The sequence below is a fragment of the Heptranchias perlo genome, chromosome 35 (assembly GCF_035084215.1).
Source record: "Heptranchias perlo isolate sHepPer1 chromosome 35, sHepPer1.hap1, whole genome shotgun sequence".
NCBI classification, from domain to species: domain Eukaryota; kingdom Metazoa; phylum Chordata; class Chondrichthyes; order Hexanchiformes; family Hexanchidae; genus Heptranchias; species Heptranchias perlo.
In genome coordinates, this window is record NC_090359.1 from 17,954,080 (window position 1) to 17,971,850 (window position 17,771).

Below are 17,771 nucleotides of genomic sequence, written 5' to 3' on the forward strand. Positions count from 1 at the left end.
CTCCTCCAGCCACACAACCCTTTGGGATCTCTGTGCTTCTTCAATTTTGGCCTTTTGCGCATCCCCAATTTTAATCGCTCCAGCATTGGCAGCTGTGTCTTCAGCTGCCTCGGCCCTTAGCTCTGGAATTCCCTCCCTCAACCTCTCTACCTCTCTTCCTTTAAGCCGCTCCTTCAAACCTACCTCTTTGGCCAACCTTTTGGTCACCTCTCCTAATATGTCCTTATGTGAGTCGGTGTCAAATTTTGTTTGATAATCGCTCCTGTGAAGTGCTCTGGGACATATAATTACATTAAAGGCACTATAGGGTATTTCGAATGACATCACTCTTTAACTTCCGGTGGCCATGTTGGTTATTTTCCAACTCCTGCAAAAGATGTTACATATTCACCAATTGCTGACATTGATTGTACATCTGTCAAAGGCAAAAAGAGATTTGATGCTGCAATGAAAGCTGTGCAGAGCCCGGATGCAACTTTCCCTACCAACAGTACCACACCCAGTTGCACAGAGACGACGGCAAACTCACAATATCCCACCACCAAATGATGCAGATGTTCCAAGATTTTTTGAGCATTTTAGTCAGACTGGAACAAAGACTGCCATTCTCAGCATAATGGAACCATGCAATGCAGATTTTATACCTAAACCTGTGCAGCCTCATTTCCTTAAGCCATTGAAGTAACTCAGGGACAGCAAAGGATATGGGCCCCGACAACATCCCGGCTGTAGTGCTGAAGAATTGTGCTCCAGAACTAGCCGCGCCTCCAGCCAAGCTGTTCCAGTACAGCTACAACACTAGCATCTACCCGACAAAGTGGAAAATTGCCCAGGAATGTCCTGTCCACAAAAAGCAGGACAAATCCAATCCGGCCAATTACCACCCCATCAGTCTACTCTCAAGCAAAGTAATGGAAGGTGTTGTTGACAGTGCTATCAAACAGCACTTACTCACCAATAACCTGCTCACCGATGCTCAGTTTGGCTTCCACCAGGACCACTTGGCTCCAGACCGCATTACAGCCTAGTCCAAATGTGGACAAAAGAGCTGAATTCCAGAGGTGAGGTGAGAGTGTCTGCCCTTGACATCAAGGCAGCATTTGACCGAGTGTGGCACCAAGGGGCCCTAGAAAAATTGAAGTCAATGGGAATCGGGGAAAACTCTCCAGTGGCTGGAGTCATACCGAGCACAAAGGAAGATGATAGTGGTTGTTGGAGGCCAATCATCTCAGCCCCAGGACATTGCTGCAGGAGTTCCTCAGGGCAGTGTCCTGGACCCAACAATCTTCAGCTGCTTCATCAATGACCTTCCCTCAATCATAGGGTCAGAAATGGGGATGTTCGGCTGATGATTGCATAGTGTTCAGTTCCATTCGCAACCCCTCAGATAATGAAGCAGTCCGTGCCCGCATGCAGCAAAACCTGAACAACATCCAGGCTTGGGCTGATAAGTGGCAAGTAATATTTGCGCCAGACAAGTGCCAGGCAATAACCATCTCCAACAAGAGAGAGTCTAACCACCTCCCCTTGACATTCAACGGCATTACCATCGCCGAATCCCCCACCATCAACATCCTGGGGTCACTATTGACCAGAAACGTAACTGGACCAGCCACATAAATACTTGGCTACAAGAGCAGGTTAGAGGCTGGGTATTCTGCAGCAAATGACTCACCTCCTGACTCCCCAAAGACTTTCCACAATCTACAAGGCACAAGTCAGGAGTGTGATGGAATACTCTCCACTTGCCTCCACTCAAGAAGCTCGACACCGTCCAGGACAAAGCAGCCCATTTGATTGGCATCCCACCCACCACCCTGAACATTCACTCCCTTCACCGCCGGCGCACAGTGGCTGCAATGTGTACCATTGACAGGATGCACTGCAGCAACTCGCCAAGGCTTCTTCGACAGCACCTCCCAGACCTGTGACCTCTGCCACCTAGAAGGACAAGGGCAGCAGGCACATGAGAACAACACCGCCTGCATGTTCCCCTCCAAGTCACACACCATCCCGACTTGGAAATATATCACCGTTCCTTCATCGTCCTGGGTCAAAATCCTGGAACTCCCTTCCTAACAGCACTGTGGGAGAACCTTCACCACACGGACTGCAGCGGTTCAAGAAGGCGGCTCACCACCACCTTCTCAAGGGCAAGTAGGGATGGGCAATAAATGCTGACCTTGCCAATGACGCCCACATCCCATGAACGAATTAAAAAAAAGACTGGAAGTATATCAGAACGGGATGTGATGAACTTCGCAATGAGTGTCAGATCATTCAGATCTGTCACACAAGAAGCAAACACTGCAGAGCAGAATACCAGGACTCAGGCAGACTCTAGACTTCGGTTGATGTATCGAAGTGGTCGCATACCGGCCTCCAGAATGAAGACCGCATGCCTCAACCGTGTTGATAAACCATCACGCAGTTTGATTAAAGCCATATGCTACCCAGAAACTGTCAAGCTCACCACCAAAACTATTGCTGGGGATGTGACCACGAGAAAGCTGCTCGAGAAGATTACACAGACTTTATGTGCCTGTCTGACAAACATTTCAACGCAGAGGATGCGTGATCAGCACTCAACCCTGAGTATCCCCACCTTGCTGCATCCCCAGATGGTGTTGTATCATGTGATTGTTATGGGTCTGGTGTACTGGAAATCAAATGGCCATTTGTGTGAAGGACAAGTCTGCTGAAGAGCATGCATGGCTTCAGAAAAATGATGTTGGATCTGAGAGTTTGGACCGTTAGCAGCAGTACCACTACCAAGTTCAGACCCAGTCGTTTGTCAAAGAGAGTTCTGTGACTTTGTTCTATGGACAGACAAAAGTGTTCATATTGAGCGCATTTTGCCAGATCATGATTTTATTAATAGTATTTTACAAAAAGCTACAGATTTTTTTTATCGGGTCCTGATGTTAGAAGTCAGGGGAAAATATTATTCACGTGTGTAATCAGCAAATAATTCAAGGGTTAGAAACATTTGTGTTGTTTCAAAATGTCAAAATCTATGGCATCTGTACTTCATTCAGTTCTGCAAATGTTTGTAAATTGATTCAATGTTCAGTTGTGGCGCTAAGAGTTTTTATCGTAAACCAGTCTTAAAAGGCTGAATAAATTACATTGAAACTTGATCACTCAGTAAATGATTAGCAATTAAACATTATCAATTAAACAGAACAACTGATGATGACAAATTTGTCAAGTAACAACACAGAGATCCAATTTTGCCAATCAAAGTAACACCATCACTATCCTTGTTATTCATGAAGTCCAGGGGAACAGGTCCCTTCATAATCGCATATTTTTGCCCTACATTGCCTGTCACTCTTTCAACATCAATCCTAACATTAGCCATTTTCCTTGTGTCAACAACTGATTCTTTCCTCTTGTAAATGCAGGATCTCAATTTGTGCACATAACATTCCAACAGTATCAGTGAGGTGAAAGCCTCTGTCAGCCAGAATCAGATCTCCAGGTAGAATATTATTTAAAAATCCAGTTTTCTGTAAGACGTTCACTAATTCTACCACCTTAATATTTGCAAACAAAACTTATTACACCCTGTGGAATAATCTCCTTCAAAATGTAATTGTGTTGTGGTGCTTGTAATTAGACCACGTTTCTGCACGGGCTACTAAATGTGAAGGCCCATCAATAAAAACCTCAAAACAGTCTATTATTACAGCAACTTTGGTTCCAAAATTCACTCTGAAGACCATTGGCATGGTTTTAATTAACTCTTCTCTGGTAGGCAATCTTATCAAAAAATGTAACCTTACATTTATAACTGTTGAAAAGATGTGAGACACTAAAGCGATAAGCCAAGTCTTGCACACTTAATTACAGTCTAAGTATCACCACTTTCTCATCACTGGAGAGTCTATAACTCGGGGGCACTGATTCAGGATAAGGGGTCGGCCATTTAAGACTGAGATGAGGAGGAATTTCTTCACTCAGAGGGTTGTGAATCTTTGGAATTCTCGACCCCAGAGGGCTGTGGATACTCCGTCCTTGAATATATTTCAGGCTGAGAGCGATAGATTTTTGGAATCTAAGGGAATCAAGGGATATGGGGATCGGGTGGGAAAGTGGAGTTGAGGTGGAAGATCAGCCATGATCTTATTGAATGGCGGAGCAGGCTCGAGAGGCCGTATGGCCACTCCTGGTCCTATTTCTTATGTTCTTAAGTTGTCATTATCAATTGCTGAAACTTGGTCAGGGAATTTCTAGCAGTTTCATTAATGAAGGGTTCAAGAAAATTAAACACAATTATAAGCACCATGAAGTTCTGAAGATTTGTATAAAACTTTATTATATTTTCATAACTTTGAAATAAATCCTCCGGTATATTTTCTTTCAACTTTTGAGTTATCCTGAAGTAGGCGATTGATCTCGATCCCATACCACTGATCATGCCTCCAGTTAACTCTGTCTGGGATGCCACATCACCTGGGCCTGCTTGGTCCACTTGTCCATCCTCCATTATTGACTGGACTTCCCCGAGAGTCAAAAGTGCTGATGCAGCTTCTGGATCCAGCTGCTGCTTCTTTCTTTTCACTTGCCTCTCGTGGCGAGATACAGCAATTGAAGTTTCCTTCACCTTCTCCTGCTCGAGCTTTAAGGAAGGCGCCCAGTCTGGGTTAGTCGACTCATAATGTTCAGGCAAGAGAGCCAAGCTTTAACAGAAAAATAAACAATAAGACAGGACAAAAAATCAGAGAAAAAGAAAATCATTCCATCACTTCAAATTACAAGGTGATAACAATTGCTGCCTGCAAGCCTTGCACCTGACCGCAGCAAACATGGTCCGTGGGCACTGAAATTAAGGTAATCTTTGAATTTCAACACTGTTTAAAAAAACACTGAAATATAAAGTAAGCCACATGTGTATTTCTGATTTTATCCGACCTTTCAAAGATTAACCAGTCCAGCCTTTGTAATTGCTGGGATCCATAGTCTAGTCACTAAATACCAGACGGGTCCTGAAGATAAAATTGAACAATAACCGAACACATCTATAAAATTTTGCGTTGTGTCTGGTCTATGATGGATCACACGTGCTCGTTACCATCCGTAACTGTTCAACAAGTCGACTGTCCCGTAAGTTTCATACGGTTCTGTAACAGCAAATATAAAAACACTGATGTTTTTGTCTTTGTTAATACAAATATTCAGTGTAAATACAACCTAGAAAGATATTTGACAATTAACTTGATACAAAATGGTCTGAGCAGACTCGAACATGCGGAAGGTTAAATAACGTCAAGTCGGACAGAGCAATCCTCGCCAGTCACAATTCTCAATCCTTTTTAGACAATTCCTCAGTTTCAATCCCTTGGTTAGTGATAATAGCAGGAAGACGAAAGAAGGACTTATCCTTATCTCTGTTCCCTCTATTAGTACCGCCTACAAAGTTGGGATGTCTTGTTGAAGTTGGACAGGGCATTGGTGAGGCCACACTTGGAATACTGTGTACAGTTCTGGTCACCCTATTATAGAAAGGATATTATTAAACTAGAAAGAATACAGAAAAGACTTACTAGGATGCTACCAGGACTTGATGGTTTGACTTATAGGGAGAGGTTAGACAGACTGGGACTTTTTTCCCTGGAGAGTAGGAGGTTAAGGGGTGATCTTATAGAAGTCTATAAAATAATGAGGGGCATAGATAAGGTAGATAGTCAAAATCTTTTCCCAAAGGTAGGGGAGTCTATAACGAGGGGGCATAGATTTAAGGTGAGAGGGGAGAGATACAAAAGGGTCCAGAGGGGCAATTTTTTCACTCAAAGGGTGGTGAGTGTCTGGAACGAGCTGCCAGAGGCAGTAGTAGAAGCGGGTACAATTTTGTCTTTTAAAAAGCATTTGGACAGTTACATGGGTAAGATGGGTATAGAGGGATATGGGCCAAGTGCAAGAAATTGGGACTAGCTTAGTGGTATAAACGGGCGACATGGACATGTTGGGCCGAAGGGCCTGTTTCCATGTTGTAACTTCTATGATTCCATAAAGACACAAAAATTCACCATTTCACGGTCAATTCGACTACACACGGACCTTCACTCACTCAACAAGCCTTACGGCAACATCAAAAGCAAAATACTGCGGATACTGGAAATCTGAAATACAAACTGAAAATGCTGGAGAAGCTCAGCAAGACAGGCAGCATCTGTGGAGAAAGAAACAGAGGTAACGTTTCAGGTCAAAGACCTTTCCTCAGAACTGGAAGATGTTAAAAGAGTTAAAGTTTTTGAGCAAGTACAGAGCCAGGAAAAGGAGGGGAGGGAGGGAGAGGAGAGGAGGAAAGAACAAAAGGGAAGGTCTCTGACAGGGTGGAGGGTACGAGTGATTAAATGACAAAAGGGATGATGGTCCAAGGCAAGGAAGGTTAAGAAACAAAAGATTGATCAGTTGCTGTAAATGGCAGAACCGTTACCAGCACCAGCTGACCGAAAAAATGGGAGCAGTGGTTATGATCTGAAGTTACTGAAATCAATGTTCAGTCCGAAAGGTTGTAAAGAGCCTGATCGAAAGATGAGGTGCTGTTCCCCAAACTTACATTGAGCTTCATTGGAACAGTGCAAGAGGCCGAGGACAGAGAGGTCAGAGTAGGAGTGGGAAGGGGAATTAAAATGGCAAGCGACTGGCAGGTCAGGGTCACGCTTGTGGACAGAGCGGAGGTGTGACCCTGACTCAACAACGTGTATTAGGAACACCCTATATAAATGCAAGTTGTTTTTGTTGTTATGTGTCTGATCCTGTATCCCTGTGTGTCTGTCCCTGTATCTCTGCGTGTCTGACCCTGTATCCCTGTGTGTCTGACCCTGTATCCCTGTGTGTCTGACCCTGTATCTCTGCGTGTCTGACCCTGTATCCCTGTGTGTCTGACCCTGTATCTCTGCGTGTCTGATCCCGTATCCCTGTGTGCCTGACCCTGTATCCCTGCGTGTCTGATCCCGTATCCCTGCGTGCCTGACCCTGTATCCCTGTGTGCCTGACCCTGTATCCCTGTGTGACTGACCCTGTATCCCTATGTGTCTGACCCTGTATCCCAGTGTGACTGACACTGTATCCCTGTGTGTCTGACCCTGTATCCCTGTGTGTCTGAACCTGTATCCCTGTGTGCCTGACCCTGTATCCCTGTGTGACTGACCCTGTATCCCTATGTGTCTGACCCTTTATCCCAGTGTGACTGACCCTGTATCCCTGTGTGCCTGACCCTGTATCCCTGTGTGTCTGACCCTGTATCCCTATGTGTCTGACCCTTTATCCCAGTGTGACTGACCCTGTATCCCTGTGTGTCTGACCCTGTATCCCTGTGTGTCTGACCCTGTATCCCTGTGTGTCTGACCCTGTATCCCTGTGTGTCTGACCCTGTATCCCTGTGTGTCTGACCCTGTGAATCCCTGTGTGTCTGACCCTGTATCCCTGTGTGTCTGACCCTGTATCCCTGTGTGTCTGACCCTGTATCCCTGTGTGTCTGACCCTGTATCCCTGTGTGTCTGACTCTGTGAATCCCTGTGTGTCTGACCCTGTATCCCTGTGTGTCTGAACCTGTATCCCTGTGTGTCTCACCCTGTATCCCTGTGTGTCTGACCCTGTATCCCTGTGTGTCTGACGCTGTATCCCTGTGTGTCTGACCCTGAATCCCTGTGCGTCTGACCCTGTATCCCTTTGTGCCTGACCCTGTATCCCTGTGTGTCTGATCCCGTATCCCTGTGTGTCTGATCCCGTATCCCTGTGTGTCTGACCCTGTATCCCAGTGTGACTGACCCTGTAACCCAGTGTGACTGACCCTGTATCCCTGTGTGTCTGACTCTGTATCCCTGTGTGTCTGACCCTGAATCCCTGTGTGTCTGACCCTGTAACCCTGTGTGTCTGACCCTGAATCCCTGTGTGTCTGACCCTGAATCCCTGTGTGTCTGACCCTGTATCCCTGTGTGTCTGACCCTGAATCCCTGTGTGTCTGACCCTGAATCCCTGTGTGTCTGACCCTGTATCCCTGTGTGTCTGACCCTGTATCCCTGTGTGTCTGACCCTGTGAATCCCTGTGTGTCTGACCCTGAATCCCTGTGTGTCTGACCCTGTGAATCCTGTGTGTCTGACTCTGTGAATCCCTGTGTGTCTGACCCTGTGAATCCCTGTGTGTCTGACTCTGTATCCCTGTGTGTCTGACCCTGTCAATCCCTGTGTGTCTGACCCTGTATCCCTGTGTGTCTGACCCTGTGAATCCCTGTGTGTCTGACCCTGTATCCCTGTGTGTCTGACCCTGTGAATCCCTGTGTGTCTGGCTCTGTATCCCTGTGTGTCTGACCCTGTATCCCTGTGTGTCTGACCCTGTATCCCTGTGTGTCTGACTCTGTGAATCCATGTGTGTCTGACTCTGTATCCCTGTGTGTCTGACCCTGTGAATCCCTGTGTGTCTGACTCTGTATTCCTGTGTGTCTGACCCTGTGAATCCCTGTGTGTCTGACTCTGTATCCCTGTGTGTCTGACTCTGTGAATCCCTGAGTGTCTGACCCTGTGAATCCTGTGTGTCTGACTCTGAATCCCTTTGTGTCTGACCCTGTGAATCCCTGTGTGTCTGACCCTGTATCCCTGTGTGTCTGACCCTGTATCCCTGTGTGTCTGACCCTGTCAATCCCTGTGTGTCTGACCCTGTCAATCCCTGTGTGTCTGACCCTGTATCCCTGTGTGTCTGACCCTGTATCCCTGTGTGTCTGACCCTGTATCCCTGTGTGTCTGACCCTGTATCCCTGTGTGTCTGACCCTGTGAATCCCTGTGTGTCTGACCCTGTATCCCTGTGTGTCTGACCCTGTATCCCTGTGTGTCCGACCCTGTATCCCTGTGTGTCTGACTCTGTGAATCCCTGTGTGTCTGACCCTGTATCCCTGTGTGTCTGACCCTGTATCCCTGTGTGTCTGACCCTGTCAATCCCTGTGTGTCTGACCCTGTATCCCTGTGTGTCTGACCCTGTATCCCTGTGTGTCTGACCCTGTATCCCTGTGTGTCTGACCCTGTGAATCCCTGTGTGTCTGACCCTGTATCCCTGTGTGTCTGACCCTGTATCCCTGTGTGTCTGACCCTGTCAATCCCTGTGTGTCTGACCCTGTATCCCTGTGTGTCTGACCCTGTATCCCTGTGTGTCTGACCCTGTATCCCTGTGTGTCTGACCCTGTGAATCCCTGTGTGTCTGACCCTGTATCCCTGTGTGTCTGACCCTGTATCCCTGTGTGTCTGACCCTGTATCCCTGTGTGTCTGACCCTGTCAATCCCTGTGTGTCTGACCCTGTATCCCTGTGTGTCTGACCCTGTATCCCTGTGTGTCTGACCCTGTATCCCTGTGTGTCTGACCCTGTATCCCTGTGTGTTTGACCCTGTATCCCTGTGTGTCTGACCCTCTATCCCTGTGTGTCTGACCCTGTGAATCCCTGTGTGTCTGACTCTGTATCCCTGTGTGTCTGACCCTGTGAATCCCTGTGTGTCTGACTCTGTATTCCTGTGTGTCTGACCCTGTGAATCCCTGTGTGTCTGACTCTGTATCCCTGTGTGTCTGACTCTGTGAATCCCTGAGTGTCTGACCCTGTGAATCCCTGTGTGTCTGACCCTGTATCCCTGTGTGTCCGACCCTGTATCCCTGTGTGTCTGACTCTGTGAATCCCTGTGTGTCTGACCCTGTATCCCTGTGTGTCTGACCCTGTATCCCTGTGTGTCTGACCCTGTGAATCCCTGTGTGTCTCACCCTGTATCCCTGTGTGTCTGACCCTGTATCCCTGTGTGTCTGACCCTGTATCCCTGTGTGTCTGACCCTGTGAATCCCTGTGTGTCTGACCCTGTATCCCTGTGTGTCTGACCCTGTATCCCTGTGTGTCTGACCCTGTCAATCCCTGTGTGTCTGACCCTGTCAATCCCTGTGTGTCTGACCCTGTATCCCTGTGTGTCTGACCCTGTATCCCTGTGTGTCTGACCCTGTATCCCTGTGTGTCTGACCCTGTGAATCCCTGTGTGTCTGACCCTGTATCCCTGTGTGTCTGACCCTGTATCCCTGTGTGTCTGACCCTGTATCCCTGTGTGTCTGACCCTGTCAATCCCTGTGTGTCTGACCCTGTATCCCTGTGTGTCTGACCCTGTATCCCTGTGTGTCTGACCCTGTATCCCTGTGTGTCTGACCCTGTATCCCTGTGTGTCTGACCCTGTATCCCTGTGTGTCTGACCCTGTATCCCTGTGTGTCTGACCCTCTATCCCTGTGTGTCTGACCCTGTGAATCCCTGTGTGTCTGACTCTGTATCCCTGTGTGTCTGACCCTGTGAATCCCTGTGTGTCTGACTCTGTATTCCTGTGTGTCTGACCCTGTGAATCCCTGTGTGTCTGACTCTGTATCCCTGTGTGTCTGACTCTGTGAATCCCTGAGTGTCTGACCCTGTGAATCCCTGTGTGTCTGACCCTGAATCCCTTTGTGTCTGACCCTGTATCTCTGTGTGTCTGACCCTGTGAATCCTGTGTGTCTGACTCTGTATCTCTGTGTGTCTGACCCTGTGAATCCTGTGTGTCTGACTCTGTATCCCTGTGTGTCTGACCCTGTGAATCCTGTGTGTCTGACCCTGTATCCCTGTGTGTCCGACCCTGAATCTCTGTGTGTCTGACCCTGAATCCCTGTGTGTCTGACCCTGAATCTCTGTGTGTCTGACCCTGAATCTCTGTGTGTCTGACCCTGTGAATCCCTGTGTGTCTGACTCTGTATCCCTGTGTGTCTGACCCTGTATCTCTGTGTTTCTGACCCTGTATCCCTGTGTGTCTGACCCTGTATCCCTGTGTGTCTGACCCTGTGAATCCTGTGTGTCTGACCCTGAATCTCTGTGTGTCTGACCCTGTGAATCCCTGTGTGTCTGACTCTGTATCCCTGTGTGTCTGACCCTGTATCTCTGTGTTTCTGACCCTGTATCCCTGTGTGTCTGACCCTGTATCCCTGTGTGTCTGACCCTGTGAATCCTGTGTGTCTGACCCTGTGAATCCCTGTGTGTCTGACCCTGAATCCCTGTGTGTCTGACCCTGTATCTCTGTGTGTCTGACCCTGTATCCCTGTGTGTCTGACCCTGTATCCCTGTGTGTCTGACCCTGTGAATCCTGTGTGTCTGACCCTGTGAATCCCTGTGTGTCTGACCCTGTATCCCTGTGTGTCTGACCCTGTATCCCTGTGTGTCTGACCCTGTATCCCTGTGTGCCTGACCCCGTATCCCTGTGTGTCTGACCCTGTGAATCCTGTGTGTCTGACCCTGTATCCCTGTGTGTCTGACCCTGTATCCCTGTGTGTCTGACCCTGTGAATCCTGTGTGTCTGACCCTGTAACCCTGTGGGTCTGACCCTGTATCCCTGTGGGTCTGACCCTGTTGGGGAGGGTTTAAACTAAAGTGGCAGGGGGTTGGGAACCTGAGCAGGGAGAGAGAGGAAAGCGTAACAGGAAGGGACAGAAGGTATGGAGTAATAGGTAAAGTGTTAAAAAAGGAAAATGCAGGAACTAAGCGTCACAAAACAGATTTGAAAGTTCTTTATCTGAATGCACGTAGCATTCGTAATAAAATGGACGAGTTAACGGCACAAATAACTACGTATGGGTATGATCTTGTGGCCATTACAGAAACATGGCTGCAGGGTGACAACGACTGGGAATTAAATATGCCAGGGTATTTAACAATCAGGAAGGACAGGCAGGAAGGAAGGGGAGGTGGGGTGGCTATGTTAATAAAGGAAGGAATCACTGTAATACAGAGACATGATATTGGGACAAAGCATCAAGATAATGAAACAGTTTGGGTGGAGATAAGGAATAATAAGGGAAAAAAAACATTAGTGGGCGTAGTATATAGGCCTCCTAATAGTTGCAACTCTGCTGGAAGAAGTATTAATCAGGAGATAGTCGGGGCATGTAATAAGGGAACAGCCATAATTATGGGGGATTTTAATTATCATATTAACTGGACAAATCAAATTGGGCAGAGCAGCCTTGAGGACGAGTTCATTGAGTGCATCAGGGATGGATTTCTTGAGCAGTATGTAACTGATCCTACAAGGGGGCAGGCAACCTTGGACCTGGTCCTGTGTAATGAGTCAGGATTAATTAATAATGTCCTAGTTAAGGATCCCCTTGGAACCAGCGACCACAACATGGTTGAATTCCATATCCAATTAGAGGGTGAGAAGGTTGATTCTCAAACAAGCGTGCTGAGCTTGAATAAAGGAGACTATGATGGTATGAGAGCGGAATTGATTAAAGTGGACTGGGAAAATAGATTAAAGGGTAAGACGGTACATGAGCAGTGGTGTTCATTTAGGGAGTTATTTTACAACTTTCAAAATAAATATATTCCACTGAGGAAAAAAGGGTGTAAAAGAAATGACAGCCACCCGTGGCTAAGTAAAGAAATCAAGGATAGTATCCGACTAAAAACAAGGACATATAAGGTAGCCAAACTTAGTGGGAGGATAGAAGATTGGGAATTCTTCAAAAGACAGCAAAAAGTAACTAAAGGATTGATTAAGAAAGGGAAGTTAGATTATGAAAAGAAATTAGCAAAAAATATAAAAACAGATAGCAAGAGTTTCTATAGTTATATAAAAAGAAAAAGGGTGGCTAAGGCAAACGTAGGTCCCTTAGAGGATGAGACCGGGAAATTAATGGTGGGAAACATGGAGATGGCAAAAATGCTGAACAAATATTTTGTTTCAGTCTTTACAGTAGAGGACACTAAGAATATCCCAACACTGGACAAACAGGGGACTCTCGGGGGGGAGGAGCTAAATACGATTAAAATCACTCAGGAGATGGTACTCAGTAAAATAATGGGACTCAAGGCGGATAAATCCCCTGGACCTGATGGCTTCCATCCTAGGGTCTTGAGGGAAGTGGCAGTAGGGATTGTGGATGCTTTGGTGATAGTTTTCCAAAATTCCCTGGACTCAGGAGAGGTCCCGGCAGATTGGAAAACTGCTAATGTAACACCGTTATTTAAAAAGGGTAGTAGGCAGAAGGCTGGAAATTATAGGCCAGTTAGCTTAACATCTGTGGTGGGTAAAATTTTGGAGTCTATTATTAAGGAGACAGTAACGGAACATTTAGATAAGCATAATTTAATAGGACAAAGTCAGCATGGCTTTATGAAGGGGAAGTCATGTCTGACAAATTTGCTTGAGTTCTTCGAGGATATAACGTATAGGGTGGATAAAGGGGAACCAGTGGACGTAGTGTATTTAGACTTCCAGAAGGCATTCGACAAGGTGCCACATAAAAGATTATTACTTAAGATAAAAAATCACGGGATTGGGGGTAATATTCTGGCATGGGTGGAGGATTGGTTATCGAACAGGAAGCAGAGAGTTGGGATAAATGGTTCATTTTTGGACTGGCAACCAGTAACCAGTGGTGTTCCACAGGGGTCGGTGCTGGGTCCCCAACTCTTTACAATCTATATTAACGATTTGGAGGAGGGGACCGAGTGCAACATATCAAAATTTGCAGATGATACAAAGATGGGAGGGAAAGTAGAGAGTGAGGAGGACATAAAAAACCTGCAAGGGGATATAGACAGGCTGGGTGAGTGGGCGGAGATTTGGCAGATGCAATATAATATTGGAAAATGTGAGGTTATGCACTTTGGCAGGAAAAATCAGAGAGCAAGTTATTTTCTTAATGGCGAGAGACTGGAAAGTACTGCAGTACAAAGGGATCTGGGGGTCCAAGTGCAAGAAAATCAAAAAGTTGGTATGCAGGTGCAGCAGGTGATCAAGAAAGCCAACGGAATGTTGGCTTTTATTGCTAGGGGGATAGAATATAAAAACAAGGAGGTATTGCTGCAGTTATATAAGGTATTGGTGAGACCGCACCTGGAATACTGCATACAGTTTTGGTCTCCATACTTAAGAAAAGACATACTTGCTCTCGAGGCAGTACAAAGAAGGTTCACTCGGTTAATCCCGGGGATGAGGGGGCGGACATATGAGGAGAGGTTGAGTAGATTGGGACTCTACTCATTGGAGTTCAGAAGAATGAGAGGCGATCTTATTGAAACATATAAGATTGTGAAGGGTCTTGATCGGGTGGATGCAGTAATGATGTTCCCAAAGATGGGTGAAACTAGAACTAGGGGGCATAATCTTAGAATAAGGGGCTGCTCTTTCAAAACTGAGATGAGGAGAAACTTCTTCACTCAGAGGGTGGTAGGTCTGTGGAATTTGCTGCCCCAGGAAGCTGTGGAAGCTACATCATTAGATAAATTTAAAACAGAAATAGACAGTTTCCTAGAAGTAAAGGGAATTAGGGGTTATGGGGAGCGGGCAGGAAATTGGACATGAAGCTGAGTTCGGATCGGTCAATGCCCTGTGGGTGGCGGAGAGGGCCCAGGTGCTATGTGGCCGGGTCCTGCTCCGACTTCTTGTGTTCTTTAGATTTGTGGTTGGGATCAGATCAGCCATGATCTTATTGAATGGCGGAGCAGGCTCGAGGGGCCGATTGGCCTACTCCTGCTCCAATTTCTTATGTTCTTATGTTCTTATCCCTGTGTGTCTGACCCTGTATCCCTGTGTGTCTGACCCTGTAACCCTGTGTGTCTGACCCTGTATCCCTGTGTGTCTGACTCTGTATCCCTGTGAGTCTGACCCTGAATCCCTGTGTGACTGACCCTGTATCCCTGTGTGTCTGACCCCTTGAATCCCTGTGTGTCTGACTCTGTAACCCTGTGTGTCTGTCCCTGTATCTCTGTGTGTCTGACCCTGTATCCCTGTATGTCTGAATCTATATATGCTGTTTTCCCCTCTCCCTGCCTTTTTCTCTCTGACTGCAACTTGGCCGATCAAACAAGGTACAAGAGGCTTTCTGAATCCTCACTGCCTGTTGGTACAATTCACCTTCTCCCCCAACCTCTGTGGTGTTGCCGTGGATCTCTTCCAAACAGACATTGGCCTCACCCCTTCCTGCTCTGTCACCTTCTCTTCCTTTGAACACATTATCCAGTTGCACCCTCTCACCTTTCCTCTCTCAACCTCTGCACCGGGAAACTTCTTATTCTTTCTGGTTTCAGCTAAACATTGTTTCGGCCACATTGATAGGATGCTGCTAATCTCAGTAAAGAAAAAGGAACAGAGAAATTGAATAGGGTAAAAAATTAAATAAAGATTGGTTGCTTAAAAGGTTGGCAGCGTTCAAAGTAGAAAATTCACCCGGTCCAGATGGGATGCATCCCAGGTTGATGTGCGTAGGTAGGATGGAAATAGTGGAGGCTCTGGCCAAAATATTTCAATCGTCCTTGGATGTGGGAGTGGAGCCAGAGGACCGGAGGGTTGGAAATGTTACACGCCAGGTCAAAAAATGGGATAGGGGTAAACCCAATAACTACAGGCCGGTCAGCCTAACGATGGTGGTGGGGAAACTTGTACAGACAATAATCCATAAAAACATGGGTTAATAAATGACAGGCAACAGGGATTTTATAAATGCAAGTCGTGTCTGACAAACTTGATTGAGTTCTTCGATGAAACGACGGAGATGGTTGGTGAAAGTAGATCAGTTGATATTGTGTATATGGAATTTGAAAAGGTGTTTGATCAAGTGACAATAATAGACTGGTTAGAAAACATGAAGCTCATGGAATTAAAGGGACGGTGGCAGCGTGCACACGGAATTGTCTAAGAGGCAGAAAGTATAGTGTTGTGGTGAATGGTTGTTTATCAGACCGAGGTAAATATACAATGGTGTCCCCCAGTATTAGGACCACTGCTATTTTTGATATATATTAATGACCTGGACTTGTGTATCGGGGGCATAATTTCAAAGTTTGCTGCTGACATAAAGCTTGGAAATGTATTAAACATTGTGGAGGATATGAGAAGACTTCAGGAGGACATGGACAGACTGGGGAAATGTGCAGACACGTGGCAGATGAAATTTAATGTAGAGAAGTGTATAGAGGTGTTGAAAATTATGAGGCCTTTTGATAGAGTAGGTGGGAGAAACTGTTTCCATTGGCAGGAGTGTTGGTAACCAGAGGACACAGATTTAAGATAATTGGCAAAAAAGCCAGGGGGGAAATGAGAAGAATTTTTTAATGCAGTGAGTTGTTATGATCTGGAATGCACTGCCTGAAAAGGGAGGTAGAAGCAGATTCAATAGTGACTTTCAAAAGGGAATGGGATATGCACTTGAAAATGAAAAGAACTGCAGGTAAATGGGAAAGATTGGGGATGTGGGACTAATTGGATAGTTCTTTCAAAGAGCCGGCACAGGCATGATGGGTCGAATGGCCTCCTTCTGTGCTGTAAGACTCTATAAAAAATTGGTATCAGTAAAACTGACCATGGAGCTGTTGGATTGTCGTAAACACCCAACTGGTTCAGTAATGCCCTTTAGAAAAGCAAAGCTGATGTCCTTATGTATGACCCCAGTCCCAAACCAATGTGGATGGCTGTCTCACTGTCCTAGAAGTGGCCTAGTAAGCACTCAGTTGTACGAAACTGCTACAAAATATACAGACTGCAGTGGATCAAGAAGAAGGTCCACCATCACCTTCTCAAGTGTCAGCATTTACTCCATGGTCGCACTCTCGCCTCTGAGTCAGATGGCTGTGGGTTCAAGTCCCACTCCAGGGTCTTGAACACATAATCTAGGCTGACACTTCAATGCAGTCTTGAGGGAGTGCTGCCCTGTCTGAGGCCTTTTGGATGAGACCTTAAACCAAGGCCCCTTCTGCCCTCTCTGATGGGCGTAAAAGATTCATGAGACTATTGGAAGAGAGAATGGGAGTTCTCCTCGATGTCCTGGCCTAATTTATCCCTCAAGCATCATCACTAAAACAGATTATCTGGTTCGTTTTCAAGAATTGTGGCCAGAGTTAATCTTCCTCCCTTGGCAGACAGAAATACAAATGAACACCCAAATGCAACTTTTGTACTTTATTTCAGCATAATTCAGGCTTAGAAGTGAAACCAAACAGACAGACAATCAATTTTAAACAATTCCAAATTGAGCAAGTTTCTCAGTTCTATGGGGAAATATTTCATTTTCCGTTAATTGCAACAAAATCACAAAGGCCTTTTACATAAATTTTAGTGACAGGACTTGGTTAACTCTAGCGCTCAGATGGAATCTTTCCGACAGATCGTTCTTCCCGAGCTCCGTGAGAATTTTCAATCTTGCAGTTGCGAATACAGAAATATTTTGCCTTGTTTTATTGAATTGGTGAAGAGAGACAGCGAACAAAGGTGAAAGGTGATATGTTGACAAAATAATAGGGTAACAATCAGACCACTTTCACACTGAAAAAATCTATTTGTGAACAACGCTAACCACCCAATCCATGGAAACAATTGGTGAAGTCCACTCAGAAAGTTCATGTTAAAAGGTGAGCGGTTCCATTGTGAGGTGACAAGGCCCCTGGACTTACGGAACGTGGGATGGTTCTCATGAAAGGAAAGATTGAACTCACAAATCAGACCATCGGGAGGGACTAATATGGATTTCCCAGTCGCATCCTGTCCTCATTCTTAAGGGCCATGATGGATTTTTATGAGTCAGACATCTACCTGAGAAGAAACATGTGTGAACCACAGAAAGAACGGATTGCCTTATCATTGTTAATAGATTGGCCATCGAGCAGAGCGCCAAGTCTATCAGTGAAATGGATCTGGAGCACCATGTCTGTTGCTGTGGCAAAAACTGGGGTTTCTGTGCATTGTGTCTGTGGTATTTCTGCACAAAACAAGTATATTTACAGCGTA

The 17,771-nt window shown here is 46.1% G+C and overlaps 1 protein-coding gene across 1 annotated transcript in view; it reads right to left on the bottom strand.

Annotated features, from left to right (window-relative positions):
• Positions 1-4,192: 4,192 nt before the first annotated feature.
• LOC137302291 (probable G-protein coupled receptor 139) overlaps positions 4,193-17,771 on the bottom strand; it is a 28,170-nt gene continuing 14,591 nt past the window's right edge. The window contains exons 3-4 of the mRNA XM_067971933.1: positions 5,078-5,126; positions 4,193-4,685 (exon numbers count right to left, since the gene is read on the bottom strand). Of these exons, the coding sequence (XP_067828034.1) occupies positions 4,193-4,685; positions 5,078-5,126 (542 nt within the window). The remainder of the gene's footprint in view (positions 4,686-5,077; positions 5,127-17,771) is intronic.